Source organism: Dioszegia hungarica, assembly GCF_025882075.1.
Source record: "Dioszegia hungarica strain PDD-24b-2 chromosome Unknown MKK02contig_6, whole genome shotgun sequence".
In the NCBI taxonomy this organism is placed as follows: domain Eukaryota; kingdom Fungi; phylum Basidiomycota; class Tremellomycetes; order Tremellales; family Bulleribasidiaceae; genus Dioszegia; species Dioszegia hungarica.
In genome coordinates this window covers 1,131,007-1,145,975 of record NW_026515768.1, presented here as the reverse complement: position 1 = coordinate 1,145,975, position 14,969 = coordinate 1,131,007, and the positions used below count along the sequence as shown (strand labels likewise).

Here is a 14,969-nt window from a genome sequence, read left to right as displayed (position 1 = left end):
CACAAAGCGAGATGTAGGAACGCAGGCTGAAGGGACCGATGTGATTGCCCTAAATCATTTCCCTCAACCCCGCTAAAGGTCCGAAAATTCTCAAAACGCCGAAGACGATTCAAAGCGTGTGGCACCAAAAGAACAAAGACGTGGATTTTACACCGAAGTATCACAAAAAACGGACGCTCAAGTGGCGCCGTGGCGGTGGCCGCGGAGATGGTGCTGCGGTGTAAAGAGGGCTTGAAGCAGCCCATAAAGTCCTAAGCGATGCAAATTGACGCCGACAAGCAGTATCAGGGAGGCATACCACTCATATATCATCCCCAGCGGTCAGTATCGCCCCAAAGTCAGCTGCAGAAGGTCGAAAATATGGGGGGTTAGCGCGTTATTCGCCACCGTGATTCGCCAGCTGTATGCAGCCTGACCTCGAGGATCCGTTGAGATTCTGCAGAACGTCGGGCTAGTGCTTTACGGGAGCCGCATGAACTGGGAGCATGAGGCACAAGTACGATTGCGACATTCGATACCTGATTGGATAGCGAGACAATGTGTCTCTGTCAGTGATCCAGCTCGAGCGCCATACTCACCGTCCCGCTACATTATAGCTACCTCTTTGTGTCTCTCATTTCCCTACTCCAGTCTGTGTACTTGCTTCAGTTGCATGTGGCGGTAGCAGGTGGCAAACTGATATCTACCTTCGCATTATAGGACCGTAGATGTGAGATATGTCTGATCCAGCCCTGCAAGTAGCTCAATCAGGAAAGGCATGCGCCCAGCGAACTCGGTCCAAGATACTCACGAGCTACGCTGAAGATCCGCCCCTTAGCAGTGCAGACGACATCGGTTACAACCCTATCTACTCTAATCGCAATACCGCCCGCCCTCGATGGAGACCGAGTTCAAATGGTGCATGGGACTGCTCTCATCTTGCTTTTCAGCTGACCGCGTCGGGAAATGATGCCCATCTGGGTTGGTCCTCGAGCTTTACATACCTTACCGGAGTCGGGAGCCTCTATGCCGTTCCATCATCCCTGCAGTACCATACATATCATGTTTTAAACACGATGAAGTACGCTATCCCTGCCAGCTGTGGGCGAAGCCCTGAAATCATGCTGATCTACACTTGCTGCTGTTCACTAGCTGACTGGGGCATAGTCTTCCTGTACCTTCCTCTAGAGATCCCTCAGCGCAGCTTCCTGCAGGCGGCAGGTCCCGATGCCCATCGCGAATATGCTAGCTGATACCTACAGCAAGCTCATCCAGTGAGACATTACGGTAAGCAGAATTTTTGGTGTATAACCATGTCGGTACCGCAGCGATGTTCAGCAATAGTACAAGTCAGGAAGAACGCGTCAGATAGGTCGCGATGGTCAGGACGGAGGATTCGACCGAGGGGGCAGCAGAAAGCGCAGACGACACGTTGGACGAGGCGGATGACGTCACCTACGTGCCACAATGGGAGACTGTGACTTGGAGATGGAGTAAGATACGATGGCAAGGGTGGCTCACAATGGAAGGGATTCCAGAGGCGAAGGATGATGCAACGGTGGACGGGGCAGAGAAGACAAGCGACTATTATCAGCTTGGGCCCATATCGCCTTAGGGGTTAGGGGGTTAGTTATGAGCTGTGTCTGCGCCACCGCGCGCTGGCCGAGTATACATACACATATGATCGTACCTAATCGCCCAAGATCCTCGCAAATATCACTTTACTCCGCTTCCCGCTTTCGCTTCTTCACCTCTGCACCATCCTGTGATACTCCGCCTTCTTCCCCCTTGGCCTTTTTGCGTTCCGCCTTGGCCGCCCTCTTGGCCTCCTTCTCTGCCTTCCTAGCCGCCTTTGCCGCCTTCCGCGCAGTCTCATCGTCGAGAGGTACGCCAAGCGCATCCTGCGAGACTGGGGCATCGGAAAAGGACAATGGGGTATTGTCCGCCTCGAACGCCATCCGCGTCCCGGTCCAGGTGGAAGTTGGCTTTGAGCTGGAGGCGATAGGGACCTCCGGCTCGAGGTCTGGCGTTTCTCCCGCGGCGATCTGCCGTGCTATCGCCTTGGCGCGCATCTTTTGGCGGAAATAGTCAGAGACGGATAGGGTGGATGTGCTGACCATGTCCTCGGCTTCTCGGACGGGTTTCGCGTCGAGCTCGGCCGCTGTGGGTTTGACATCGGGTAGGGAGGAAGAAGAAGGGAGGGATAGCTCTGCAGCTGTAGGCTTGATGTCCTCGAGTTTGGGCATGGCGGACGGGGAGATGCCGAGGATTTCTGCGAGTGCGGCGGGGGAGGATGACGCTAGACGCTTGGATTGAAGATGACGGTGCCGTGACCTGGGATCAGCTAGATCTAGAGGTCAGACTCACGCTATCCTATTTCTGCTGAGCGGCTTCACATCTTCCGGCGCGGGGGATGGCGAAGCTGAAGCAGAGGCCGAGGCCAGCCGCTTTAGCACGTCCTCCAGCCCCGCCCGCGCCTGGCCTCCAACCGCATCTCCCTCCTTGACAGCTCGCGCCATCCCGATTCCCGAGCTGTCGAGCTTGTGAACGACAGCAATGTGCTTGGCGTTGCCGGTCAGAGCGGCACCACCGATCCCGGAGGCGTCTGTCCATCCCAGGGCCTTCATGTGCTTGTACGAGAAGCGGTCCTTGTCGTCCGACCAGGACAGATTACGGGGGTCATAGCTGATCCGTTCTAATCATCAGCGCAGCTGTATGTGCCGACTCACGCTTCTCTTTGCGCTCTGATAGACCCATAATGATATAATGATACAGACAAGAGAGATGCTGCAAGCTGAAACCGACTTTTGTGCGGTGCCGGCATGCAAAATTTGAACCAGCGGCAAAACGCGCAAAACGTTCAAGTTGTCTTGATCTTGATCAAGTGTTCACCCTACAACATACAGACAAGAAGACACAATGGTAAGGGCATCTACGGTAGCAGAGAATCAAGCTGACATCGCAGCCTCAAGTAGGTCTCAAATGTTAGAGATAAGCTCAAACTCACCATTAGAATGAATACATGGAGGAGCACCGCAAGCGGTATGGTCGAAGATTGGACCATGATGAGCGCAAGTGAGTGCACTCACCGACCATGCTGACGATAGGCGGAAGAGGACTGCCCGAGAGGCTCACAAATCATCGGCAGACACGCAAAAGATGGTCGGTCACAAGGCCAAGCTGCATCACGCCAAACGCCACGCCGAGAAGGTCCAATTGAAAAAGACACTCAAGGCGCACGACGAGCGGAATGTCAAGCAAAAGGACGATGGCGCTGTCAAGGAGGGAGCTTTGCCGACCTATCTGCTGGACCGAGAGGGGCAAAAGGTGGGTATCACGAAGGTTAGGCTAATTCCAGGATGCGAAAGCGCTCTCATCTGCAGTCAAAGATCGCCGCAAGGACCGTGCGGCCAAGTACGCTGTACCGCTGCCCAAGGTCCGAGGTATCGCCGAGGAGGAGATGTTCAAGGTCGTCAAGACCGGAAAGCACAAGAGCAAGAGCTGGAAGCGAATGGTCAACAAGGCGACATTCGTCGGAGAGGGGTTCACACGGAAACCTGTCAAGCTGGAGGTGAGTTGAACTTTTGGCAGAGCTGACGGTAGCGCTTCATTCGACCCATGGGACTGGTGAGTTTGCGCATCTGACATTGCTTACAGTAGCGTATGAACAAGGCCCACGTTACACATCCCGAACTGAAAACCACCTTCCAACTGCCCATTCTCGGCGTCAAGAAGAACCCTCAATCTCCCTTATACACATCGCTGGGCGTTCTCACCAAGGGGACAATCATTGAGGTCAACGTTAGCGAGCTCGGTATGGTCACTACCGGCGGAAAGGTCGTCTGGTCAAGTGAGTTCATGCCGGGTCTGAGCTGACGGTAGAATACGCTCAGATCACCAACAACCCAGAAAACGACGGATGTATCAACTCGGTGCTTTTGGTATAGAAAGATAAGGATCTTGTACTTGTATTATACTTCATGATGTACAATATGACCCGCGCCTCATCGATCCAAAGTTTACACTGGTACACCGCTGGGCCTGGAAAGGAAGCACGCGAGATGGTAGCGCGCTTATACTACTCACATGTCGCCTGCTTATACCCATTGCTACTTGCAAGTATAACTCAGCCGTACGCTACAAGAGCGATTCGGATATCTAAGCTGTATGATGAGGCCGGTGGCGTGGCCTAGTCTATGGTCGTAAAGCGCGGAGAGTGCTGGAGAGATGTTCGCATTTACTGGCATCAGCATGACCTATTTGGGCCTCACCTCTTCAGAGCTGCAGTCTGCGCCCTCCGCTCCTGCAGCTGCTTTTCCATAAGGAGAACGAGAGTAGCCTCAGCCTGGAGTCAGCTTGATCAGCACATCACCTACCTGCACGCTGCGGACCTGATTGGCCTCCACCATCATTGTGGCTGCAATATTCGTGAGGTGCTGTATATACTGACATAAGCTTTGCTTCAAGAGAAACTCACTTGATCGCCTTCATGCGCCCAACCCTTCTGCTCCAGTTCGCCTGGATTCCGAGCGGTATTGGTGAGGGTATCGAGCAAGAGAAGCATGGTATGTAAGAAGGAGTGTAGTAAAGGTGGGAGGGATTCTTGAGGTGAATCAGAGGGGTTAGTGAGGGGAGGTAGGCCGATCTCAGCGGGGGTAGGTATTCGTGGTGCAGTCTTTTTGTCAGTAGAGTCTTGGATGCGACTGACGGTTAGAGCTTCTCCAAAGCACATCCACTTGGCCTCCTCGTCTATCCAGTCCACCCGGGGTGGCTGAAGAGACTGCTCCTCTGCCGAGGAGTCTGCAATCACATCGTCCGCTGTGTACGCTTTATAGTACGGCGGAGGAGGAGGGAAGAGGGTATTGGCTATCTCGCTAGACATGTTGTGGTGTCAACAAGACCGCAACGCACAGCATGCAGCGATAGCCATATGCATGTATGGTGATAATCTCATCATATGCGTTACGTAAACTGCCCGCTCCACCCATATCTTATAGCTGCAGCTATATAGTCAGGGTATCTCTTGACCTTTCTTCTTCACAGTACATACCCATTCCCATACTCATCCATCACAATCACAATGTCCACAGGTCATGTCATCAGAGTCACAGGCCTCGCGCCCGAAACCTCAGAGGAGAAACTCCACGACTTCTTCTCCTTCTGCGGAAAGCTCGTCAAGGTCCAAAAATTGGGCAACTCGGCCGAGATTGAGTTTGAAAAGCTCAGTGCCATGCGCACCTCTCTGTGAGTTTAGTCACTGACTGCGCTGACGACAGGATGCTCAACGGTGGTACTCTTGACGGTGCCCACTTGGAAGTGACCTCGGTGTCTGAGGAGCCCAAGGCGGCATCGATCCTCCCCGCCTCCGCAACCGGAACAACCCCTATCGGCGCTGAAATCAGCCAGGAGGACAAGCCTGCTGTGAGTTGATCTATAGCAAAGCTGATCCAAGGCTGCCATTGTCGCCGAATACCTCGCTCACGGTTACGTCCTTGGGGACCACATCGTCCAGCAGGCCATCGACTTTGACCGTGAGTTTTGTTTTTCGACCAGGCTGATCCCAGACAAGCAGGGCATCTCGTCTCGATTCTTGAACTTCTTCAACTCGATTGACCACACCGTCGGCCAGCGCGTCATTGGCGAGAACCAGACTGTGTCGGGCAAGGTCGGCGAGCAGGCCAGCTTTGTCGTCAACAAGACCAAGGAGGTTGACCAGAACCGCGGCGTTAGCGCCAAGCTCTCCGAGTACTACTCGAAGCTGGTTGGCACTCCCGTCGGTTCAAGGTGAGTCTTACTCGTTACAGCACTGACAGTAGGGTGCACAGCTTCTACACCACCACCCAGAAGCAGGTCTTGGATGTTCACGAGGAGGCCAAGCGCATCGCCGTGAGTAGTCGCTCATGCTTAGCTGATGTCAGGAGGAGAAGCGTGTCGCCGCCGCCGCTCAGACCCCAGCTGCCCCCGCCACTACCACGGTTCCTGTTGTCCTGCCCGCAGCTGGTATCACTGGACCCGTCTAGATCTGAATGCATAAATCTAGGCTCGAAAGCCATACAACAGCAGCCCCAGAGTAGTCCTGATCGAGTTATCCCTGAACCATAGGTCCAACTATAGGACGTCACCAAATTGCACTGAAGCCTCTGATACTCGGTCGGAAAGACCGTAAAGCACGAGGCAACCCTCCGCGCCCATGCCAAGATCATCTACCAACATACCCTCCACGCTGCCGCTTCTCTGGGTTGGAATCGGTGGTAGAGACCGCATTTCTGGTCGGACGCTGCTCGACAATTAATCGAGGATCCGTTTGGGACCAGTTGAGTGAGGGTTGAAATTCCAGGACCTTAGCCCGCTCGAGAGTGTGAGGGGGTCTGAGAGTCAGCGCGGATCCGAAGAGGAAGAGATGGACTTACCAAAGACCCCTCTGTCTGTGCCGAGCATTGTGACCTTGGGACTGGCGAGTGAGCTGAGATTATTGACTGATGAGTGACTGATGAGATGGTCTTACCTGCCATTGAATATGAAGAGAGGAGAAGAGAGAGTTTGGAAATCTTGACGCGTTCAAGGCAAGGCGGTCTCGGCGGCGAATCGCGGCTTTATTTCGCCACGTGTAGCGAGGAATGTGGCTCTTGCAGTGCCAGCCACTAATGTCGTTGCATTAAGAGCTTTTAGACACTTCATCGCTAATTACAAGTATGCTACAAGATGGTAATGTCCTAGAAGATATGCACAAAATATTGAGGGTCGTTAAATTCGTCATTCTGCCACTGCGGCAGCGGCAAGGTCTTCCCGAGGTGCCTCTCGCGTCAGGCGACGCAGGTGGAGAAGCTCCCTCGCCAGTTGACTGTACATCAGCTTATGGCCTACCTGCAGGAGGTGGCACATACCGAGCGGTCTCTTGAGCAGTCTTCGTATCCTCGGCGTTTTTGGCCACCTCTGCCCGCATAGCGTGCATTTGGTCCTCGTAGATGGCAGAGGCTGCGTCTGACTGCTTGAGCACGTCGGTAGCTAGGGCTTGAATAGCTTGGCGGTCGGCACTAGAGTTAGCATCTGTGAAACTCTCAGCTCACCTTTGAGACTGAACAAGCTTGACCAGAGCCATATGCTTCATTCGCTAGATATCAGCAGGGGACGCCAAATTGGACGTACCGCCTCCTCACGCTCCAGGCGCTCCCTTTCCTGGCCACTCTTCCACTCATCCTTCACCACCTTCATCTCCCTCGCCCAGGCTTCTCTCAAACTCCGCACGCTATCCTTGAGACTGGCACATTCTTTATCCGACTTGGTCTGAGCAAAGGTCGCCTCGGTCACCTGGGCCGTCATGTGCTGAAGCTGTTTTTTGGTCGTCTGCTCAAGGAGCTTTCGCGTCGATTTGATATCGTGCAGTTCGGCTTCGGCGGATCTTGCGCGATCGACCGTCTCTACTGATCAGCACGACACATCGTGGCACTCACCCTGCAGTAGGCGCTCCCTCCGTTTCAGCGCGTTGTTCAGAGTATCGATCTCTCCCTTGAGCCGATCTTTCGTATCTTTCAGATCTTCGCTTTGCCGTGTGAGCTGACGTTAGCTTTGACGACACTGCAACCTACAGATCCAACGACACGTTGTGAACTCCGCAAGTCCTGCCGGGTTTTTTCTAGGACAACCTTCAGATGCTGCAGTTCCGTCTGAAGACCGTCGATGACTTTGGTGCTAGCGGACGAGCCTGTCGAGCGTCGGTACGGACTGGACCGGCCATCCGGAGAGGTAGGTAGACCCAGACCGAGTGGACCACTCCCATTCGGATAAGGTGAAATAGGAGAATCGATTCCGAGATAAGGTGAGCGGAGTGTGGGATCGCTAGGAGACGGGGATGAAGCGTAGCGCTTGTTGGGGGACATCGGAGATGCGGAAGTAGGCGTGGGATGTAGCGAAACGGCGTTCATCACTGTTGATTGGGGGATGCCTACGCCATCAGCTGCGCCATTACCGACTGACTCACGACTCAGCCCATACTTCCCGCTGGCTCCTGCTCCGCGCAAATCATAGCTAGAGTTGGAATGCGGTATACCTCGACTTGGCCCGCTATCGGTGCTTTGAGCGGATGACGCTACCGTCAGCGACGTTCCGCGTCAAACCTACGTCGTCTGGGTATCCGACTACCGTCCACGTCCGTCACGCTCGGTGGCAGCGGGGAGGTTGCGGCCCCTGGCGAAACGTCGTCCTCTGGCAAATTCGCCAGTCGAGTAGTTGGTGTCTTCACCCCGTCTGTAGACGATAATGCTGAAGGTACTGCTAGCTCTGAAGAGAATATTTCCGTGCTCCTGCGATACGCATCACGGAGTTCGGCTTGATCGCCTGGCATCAGCTGGGATTCCGACTTTGACCCACCTGGATCGCGATTCTTCTCCCCAAAACTTGTCTTCCTGCTCGTGCTATTGAGTAGGAGACTCTGTCTCCGACTCGCTGTGGGCCTGGCTGTTGTCTTGTGATTCCCTGAAGCAGAGCTCGGACGCCCGTCTCCGCCGTTGGTGTGGATGGACGAGGACTGCTGAAGGACAAGGGAGTCTGGGTTCAGGGATGCGCGCCGACTGATGGGAACGGGAATTCGCGATGGTGGGTGCTCGTACGGCTTCGCTGTTGCTGTTTCTCCCATGACTGATGTAGAGAAGAGATGATGGCAAGTGACGCTGAGGCAAGAGCGAAACGCGGAGATGCATGCTTGATGCGAATGGCAGCCTAGAATTCCGGAACATAATATTTTTCATGTAAACAAACTCCCTGGGCGATGTCATGCACCGCAGCTAGTCGGCAAGTCTTTACATATGTATGTACATGTCTACACCTACTCGCAAAGAAAGGGATCTGCACAGCCTTGATACCATGCACATCCCGTTACCCCTTCATACGCAACGGATCCACCTTTTTCCCGCCACGTCCTCGTCCGCCACGCCCGCCGCGTCCCCTGCTCCCACCTCGCTTATGAAAGCTTACACCTGATCCCTCGGCGACATCCCCTGTACCTAGCGGAGCGGCTGCGATTTTTGGCATCAGATACCCTGGTACATGTTTGAGATGTGATTGCTGCCGGACGGGGTGTGATATAGTATCGTGCCGGAGGTAGTCCAAGTCTAGTGGATTGGAAGCAAAGTGGGCCTACGGTCAGCGTGCCCGTGTCGTACTCACCTTGAGCTTTTCACTGTTCAGCAACTCGCGCCTGACCTCCTCCCGTCTAGCATCCTGCACACGCTTCGCTGTCACTGCTCTCAGCGCATCTTCCATTCGGTATCTGAACCCCTCAATTTCCTTTTTCCGCCCTCCCCAATCCCAATCCTTGATCTCGCCCGCCACGTCTCTGATCTTCGGCAAGACCACCTCATCCCGTTCCGCCGATGCCACTGATACCGGTCTGTCCTTTCCCCACTGCTCCTTGGGCACGACGAACGATAAGGCGAGACCGCTTTGTCCGGCACGCGCCGTCCTGCCGACCCGGTGCATGTACGATGTAGGCGTTGACGGGAGATCAAAGTTGATGACGGAAGCTGCGTTGGTAAAGTCGATTCCCCTCGCCATCGAAGCGGGGTCGACCTTTTGCCTTTTCCGCGGCTGTACCTCCTCTTCATTCGCCTCGTCCGTCGCCACTACCACGTCATAGACGCCTCGATTAAATTCCTCAACGACGTGATATCGGCTGGCGAGCGGGAGTTCCGAGTTAACGACGCAGGTCTTGATGCCAAATTGCCCGAGGAAGAGCTTTAAACGATACCCTCGGTCAATATCGTTGACAAAGACGATGGATTTACCGCGGATAAGCTTGAGCTTGAGCAGGACGTAGATGAGGAGGAACTTGTCGCGTTCGGTGGTATGGGTTACGAATTGGGTAAGAAGGGATGCCGTGTGTTCAGACAGTGTGAGAATGGCCTGATTAGCTTGGTCTTGGTAGAACTCACTGGCTGCTTGAGCCATGCCTTGATGCCCTCAACGTCCTCGCTGAGCGTCGCCGAAACCAAGCAGCCCTGCACCCCTAGCCTAGGGACGTGCGTGGCAAGGATGGTCTCCATATCGTCCTTGTGGCCGTACGACAAGAGCAGATCCGCTTCGTCTATCGCCAGGAAGGCGAGAAGGGAGAGGTCAATTGACTTGGATAGCAAGAGCGAAAGAAGGCGGGATGGCGTGGAGATGATGATGTCAGGGTTTTCATTAAGCAGAATTCTGTATTTAGCTCGGCAAAGACAATACGCACCTTTGCAGATTCGCCGCACCCGCAGCCACATTTACCACCTTGATTGCCTCCTCGCAATATACAGTGAGCTCCCCGAGGAAGGTCGCCACTTGCATGGACAGCTCTCGCGTGGGGACCACGATAACAACACGGGTCGCTTGATACTCCGACGAAGCCAAGGTCAATCGCTAATGTCAGCTCGTCCTTGCTGAACTTACCTCTTTTGTGGCCAGAACCTTCTGCACCGCGGGGACGCAGTAAGCAGCCGTCTTTCCGCTTCCTGTGCGCGCTCGAGCGAGTACATCCTTGCCCTCCAAGAGTAGCGGGATGGCCTTGGCCTGGACGAGCGTCGGGTGTGCAAATTTTTGATCGGCCAGCGCTTTGAGGATTCGGGGGTCCAACGAGGAGAAGGGAGGCTGAGAGAAGGTCAAGTCGGCACTAAAAGTCAGCAATGTAGATGAGTATACTCACTCTAGCAAGCTATCTGAAGGGTGCGACATGATGTATAGATGGATGGACAAGTGATTGAGAGTATAGTAGCTGGACCATGAAAAGCTTGTTGATGCCGTAATTGACAGGTGGGACCTCCAACTCGCAACGCCGCATTCCTTCTCTTTCCCCTCCACCTATAATAACTGATACAACATGCACTCCTCAGACCCCTTCGACGACGACGACCTATTCGACAACCCAGACGTACTCCTCGCTGTCGAAGCTGCTGAACAGAGCCTCGGCAAGCCCCCCGCCCGCTATCATCACAATGTCGCTGCACCGCGCAGTGTCGCACCTTTTGGGCGCAGGAGAGACGGCACGCCGCGCGATCCTGCCCCGCTCAACGTAGCGCCCGGCTCTGTCGCGGGAGGGTTCGGCTGGGAACATGGTGGGAAGCGCGTGGCCGAAGGCAACGTTGCTCGTCACGTCGAGGCGGTCAATAAGCGGCAGATACGCGACGAAGAGCCAATCGACTTTATGATCGACTCTACCGGTAACTATGCCCAACCTGATGCCGTCGGTCGGCCACCGCAACTCCCTAGCTCGCAAAGCGCTGAAGCAAGGCGTCAGGCTATTGCCGGTGCTCCCTCTGCGTTCTCCCGGTCGGTATCTGCCAACGCCCTGCCGCTTCGACAACCCGCCCATCGTCCAGCACTGGAGCCCATCGCTTCTCAAAGCTCGCAAGGAGGGGCGGTACGGAAGCTACATCTCGACTTGGAGGCCGAGCGGGAAAGAAGGGAGGCGCTCGAGCAGGAGCTCGCTAGTCTCCGCCAGGGCCCCAACGCCGAGCTGCAGAATAGAGTGTACGAGGCGGAAGGCAAAGCTGCGACTTTGGAGAGGAACAAGCTGAAGGTGAGTTTTCGTCTGGACGGGCTGACTCTAGGATATATCGCGCTATGTAACCGAAGCGGACAAGCTCAAATCCAACATTGACGCCTTACAACTGCAAATGCAAGCCAAAGAGAGGGAATACAAGCAGCAGCTGGAGAGTCTCAAATCCCAAGCGGTATTTAATGTAAGTTCGGTAGTTGCCGAGCTGATTCAGCATCACGCAGTTGTTAGTAACAGGCGACCGCCCCCATCTCCAAGGCACAGTCAGAAACCTCCGCAATTCAAAGGCCTCGTCAATGCTTTCGGGCCCAGCCGCAAGCGACAACGGACAGAAACGCCCCCTCCCTCGGCGCCTGAGCCTGAGCCCGAGCCCGAACCTGAAATTCAACCAGATCTCAAGACAGAGGTGAGCCGAGGTCTGACATTGCTTACCCAGCTATCACACCATCTCTTCAATTATCGATACGAATCGCCCCTCCGCAATGAGCCCACCCTCTTCTACATCCTCCGCGACCCCGATATTGATCCTGCAGCCAGTGCCGACATCCTCAAAGTCTGCGGGGATCCAGATCTCAACTATGAGAGTGTTATACAACAGCTCGCGGCCAGCTTTGCAACCATCATCGACCAGACAAACAGCACCCTGCCCCTCTCCGACATTCTTCACCTGTTTTCGCGCACGGCCGTCCGTCATCCCTCTCTGGTCGAGTCCATGCCCCCAGGGCTCAGCACTCGACTATACAACCTGACAAATTCATTTGTTCGCAAAGAGCTCGCGGGTGTGATTGCAGATTGCAATGAGGCGGTCTGCTACAGCGGCACCCATCTTTGGTGAGTGGATGCTCTACAATGCTGATCTAGGCAATCCACCGAGCTCGTCGATCTGATCCTACTCTATGTCGAGGCTGGCTTAACTTCTCGCGCGGTAGACCTATTCTTTGCCGCTTCCTGTTGTAAGTCGAGAGCAAAAGCATTGCTGACGCCAGCGACAAGCTACTTTCGCGCTCTCGTCGGCCCATCTGCCAAAGATAGGGGTCAACCGCTCCTGACTGACATGGCCAAAAGGATCGTGCTTGCGGTAAGTTCATAGCCGACGACGCTAACATAAGGACCACCGGGATGCGCTGTATCTCATAAGGGCATTCGCCATGTTGTCGGTATCCGATCCCAACGGCGTTCTCCTGGTCGCCGAACGGACCCCCCTCGTCGCCTCCCTAGTCCTGCTGTTGCATCGCGAAAGCGGCCAGATCTGGGGTGTTGACCGGACGACCGATTACGAGTGAGTTTCTGCTGCGTCAGAGCTGACCTTTGCTCTTTGTCGTTGTTGTACATGGCCCTGACGCTCCTTCACCATCTCGCGTACCCCTCACCCTACGCCAAACCTCTGCTATCATCCACCCAAGCCGAATCGGCAGTCGTTATTCGCGACCGGCTTGTATCGGCGACCGACGCGGAGATCGTCGGGGAGCTGCCTCAAGGCGTTAACATTGGAGAGCGACTAAATGCGGCCGACAAAGCCTCCCCAGTGTCAGCCGGCATCCATCACATCTTTCAAGCCACTCTCGGCGTGATGTCATTTGCCGAGATTGACAATGATGACCCAGTCATCCGTATCATCCAATGTGAGTGTGGCCTAGACTGTGCTGATGTAGGCTTAAGTCAGGATCTGCTCGAAGCGGTGGCCGAAGGCCCAGAGGCGGATAGCGTGTACGAGCTGTACGCCGGGGTCGATGCGGAAGCGGATCCAGAACCTTTTGAGGAGATGGATGATGTTCAGCTAGTGGAATGATGTACATTGCTCGACTAGATCTGGGATCACCTGGTCGAGATATGCTATAAAAACGCTCAACTTGACCATATTCAATGTCCCCAAGGGCGTCGATGTCTCCAAAGTTTGACCGGAGTATAGGACGCGGATGAACCATTCCTCTTTCCGCCAATATAGCTCAAAGACCGCCTCTGCTCCCATCCCTGGCCACTCGGGCCGGTCAATTTGAAGAATGCCGAGTAGGGCAGCTATCGATCCATCATGCGCAAAGCTACGTCAGCTTGACATTGAGAATACTCACTTGTGTCGGTAAAGCATTGGCTCGCCTCTAACTGCCGCCTCCAGATTGTGCCTGAGCTCTGTGATCCAATCGCCCATTTTCAGGACACTGAGGAGAAGCGACTGTGGCGAGCCTCGGTACCTGTGGAGACTTTCCCAGTTCCCCAAGCGGTAGATTCTATCCGCGTGTGTCTGGTCGATGCAAAAAGCGCGGTCATCGAGGGAGCACGGCAATGGCAAACCATGACTTTGCTTGGAGGCGAGATTGTCGAATGGACTATCAGCGCCATCTGGGAAACCTACTCACTGATCCCAGCTTCTCTTCCAGCCCAGAGCGTCGGGGTTTGTGCCGGTCACCGAGTTGAAACGATCTCGGAGGGGCTGAGACTGGACCAAGTGTGCGGTCCACTCGGCGTCACTTTCAATCTCGGCAAGCAGTCGGTCGGCGAGAGGACAAGCGTAGGCAGGTTCGAGCGAGTCGAACGAAGCGGGCTGCACCTTGGCAGGATACTGCGAGACAGTCGGGTATAGGCCAGCTGCAAATCCGCCTGATGAGCTTAGCCCAGCGTCAACTCACCTAGGGTCTGGGTAGTCAAGACATTGTTGGTAACTCGCCACTCGTACTTGCTCCGATCAGTGGGTAGAAAGTGTAGCATATCTCGGTAGACGCCTCCAAAGTCTTCACCATGCCGTCGGGCGTCTTCGATTCCTTGCCTGGTATCAGCGACACCCTGTACTCACTCACGATGTCAGAGTGGGGAAGGTGCAGCTGGAGCCTCTAAAGCCAGTTCCGACCGTCCTTTCGATGGGATTATTTGTATTGCGCTAATAAGTCAGCTAGCACCATCTGGGACTTACCTGTGTCTGCCAGTAGATGGAGGTGGTACCACGAGTCTGAGATTTGCCATGGTGGAAAGGTCCCTCTTTTGGGCAGTCCCATTCGATGTCCTCCTCATAAAGGGTATTCGATGCATAAGGCGTACGCTTGGGCGTTAGTTTGGCCGATATGGACTCACCTTGTGGTGCCTTTGTATGACCTCGACGTAGCGGAGCTCATACTCCTCGGGTAGCCGGACGTACTCTTCCCTGCGCACGTGAGGCATACATGCCCCTGCATCAGCGTGATCATATGGAAGCTCACAGTTGTATCTTCCGTAGTCTTCCTCGTCAGCGGAGATGGTGAAAGTACCGGGTGGCCCCGCAGCGGTGAGCGCATGCTCCAAGCTGCTAGACATGGCTACATCAGCTCAGAGATGAGGTGACGTACTTGGTGGATGGTAGTATTGCTTGCTTGGGCATTCCTGCTGCGCAAAGGATGCAGGCTGGGTCGAGCTTCGGTCTTTGACAAGCTGTGTCACCGCCCAGTGAGAGGCCCAGCTCGCCAGATAGCCTACGGCCAATCTTCTCATCAGCCTCATCCAC

General features: G+C 54.8%; 7 protein-coding genes across 7 annotated transcripts; 3 read left to right on the top strand and 4 right to left on the bottom strand.

The window, feature by feature from the left end:
* Positions 1–1,700: 1,700 nt before the first annotated feature.
* On the bottom strand, positions 1,701–2,736 carry MKK02DRAFT_31701 (uncharacterized protein; the record flags this gene model as incomplete). The annotated part of the gene is made up of 3 exons (XM_053088362.1): positions 1,701–2,313; positions 2,347–2,674; positions 2,709–2,736. The coding sequence occupies 3 exons, from the start codon at positions 2,734–2,736 to the stop codon at positions 1,701–1,703; spliced, it is 969 nt and encodes a 322-aa protein (XP_052947995.1).
* A 265-nt stretch (positions 2,737–3,001) lies between these two features.
* On the top strand, positions 3,002–3,926 carry MKK02DRAFT_22558 (ribosomal large subunit biogenesis-related protein; the record flags this gene model as incomplete). The annotated part of the gene is made up of 6 exons (XM_053086587.1): positions 3,002–3,054; positions 3,087–3,306; positions 3,338–3,550; positions 3,583–3,606; positions 3,640–3,829; positions 3,862–3,926. The coding sequence occupies 6 exons, from the start codon at positions 3,002–3,004 to the stop codon at positions 3,924–3,926; spliced, it is 765 nt and encodes a 254-aa protein (XP_052947994.1).
* A 247-nt stretch (positions 3,927–4,173) lies between these two features.
* Positions 4,174–4,861, bottom strand: MKK02DRAFT_42606 (mediator of RNA polymerase II transcription subunit 7; the record flags this gene model as incomplete). The annotated part of the gene is made up of 5 exons (XM_053092073.1): positions 4,174–4,219; positions 4,251–4,324; positions 4,356–4,424; positions 4,457–4,654; positions 4,688–4,861. The coding sequence occupies 5 exons, from the start codon at positions 4,859–4,861 to the stop codon at positions 4,174–4,176; spliced, it is 561 nt and encodes a 186-aa protein (XP_052947993.1).
* Positions 4,862–5,059: 198 nt separating this feature from the next.
* On the top strand, positions 5,060–5,999 carry MKK02DRAFT_31698 (uncharacterized protein; the record flags this gene model as incomplete). Its single annotated transcript, XM_053088361.1, has 6 exons — positions 5,060–5,223; positions 5,256–5,400; positions 5,432–5,510; positions 5,544–5,763; positions 5,796–5,865; positions 5,898–5,999. The coding sequence occupies 6 exons, from the start codon at positions 5,060–5,062 to the stop codon at positions 5,997–5,999; spliced, it is 780 nt and encodes a 259-aa protein (XP_052947992.1).
* A 2,851-nt stretch (positions 6,000–8,850) lies between these two features.
* MKK02DRAFT_36072 (putative ATP-dependent RNA helicase) lies at positions 8,851–10,677 on the bottom strand (the record flags this gene model as incomplete). Its single annotated transcript, XM_053089340.1, has 6 exons — positions 8,851–9,111; positions 9,142–9,876; positions 9,906–10,167; positions 10,199–10,341; positions 10,396–10,615; positions 10,649–10,677. The coding sequence occupies 6 exons, from the start codon at positions 10,675–10,677 to the stop codon at positions 8,851–8,853; spliced, it is 1,650 nt and encodes a 549-aa protein (XP_052947991.1).
* Positions 10,678–10,822: 145 nt separating this feature from the next.
* MKK02DRAFT_42602 (uncharacterized protein) lies at positions 10,823–12,783 on the top strand (the record flags this gene model as incomplete). The annotated part of the gene is made up of 7 exons (XM_053092072.1): positions 10,823–11,521; positions 11,553–11,684; positions 11,715–11,906; positions 11,937–12,331; positions 12,362–12,453; positions 12,487–12,578; positions 12,610–12,783. 7 exons carry the CDS (start codon positions 10,823–10,825, stop codon positions 12,781–12,783), a joined length of 1,776 nt encoding a protein of 591 aa, XP_052947990.1.
* Positions 12,784–13,277: 494 nt separating this feature from the next.
* Positions 13,278–14,782, bottom strand: MKK02DRAFT_22457 (phosphoglycerate mutase-like protein; the record flags this gene model as incomplete). The annotated part of the gene is made up of 8 exons (XM_053086568.1): positions 13,278–13,539; positions 13,570–13,824; positions 13,855–14,095; positions 14,125–14,261; positions 14,293–14,372; positions 14,406–14,531; positions 14,564–14,658; positions 14,689–14,782. The coding sequence occupies 8 exons, from the start codon at positions 14,780–14,782 to the stop codon at positions 13,278–13,280; spliced, it is 1,290 nt and encodes a 429-aa protein (XP_052947989.1).
* Between the last annotated feature and the right edge of the window lie 187 nt (positions 14,783–14,969).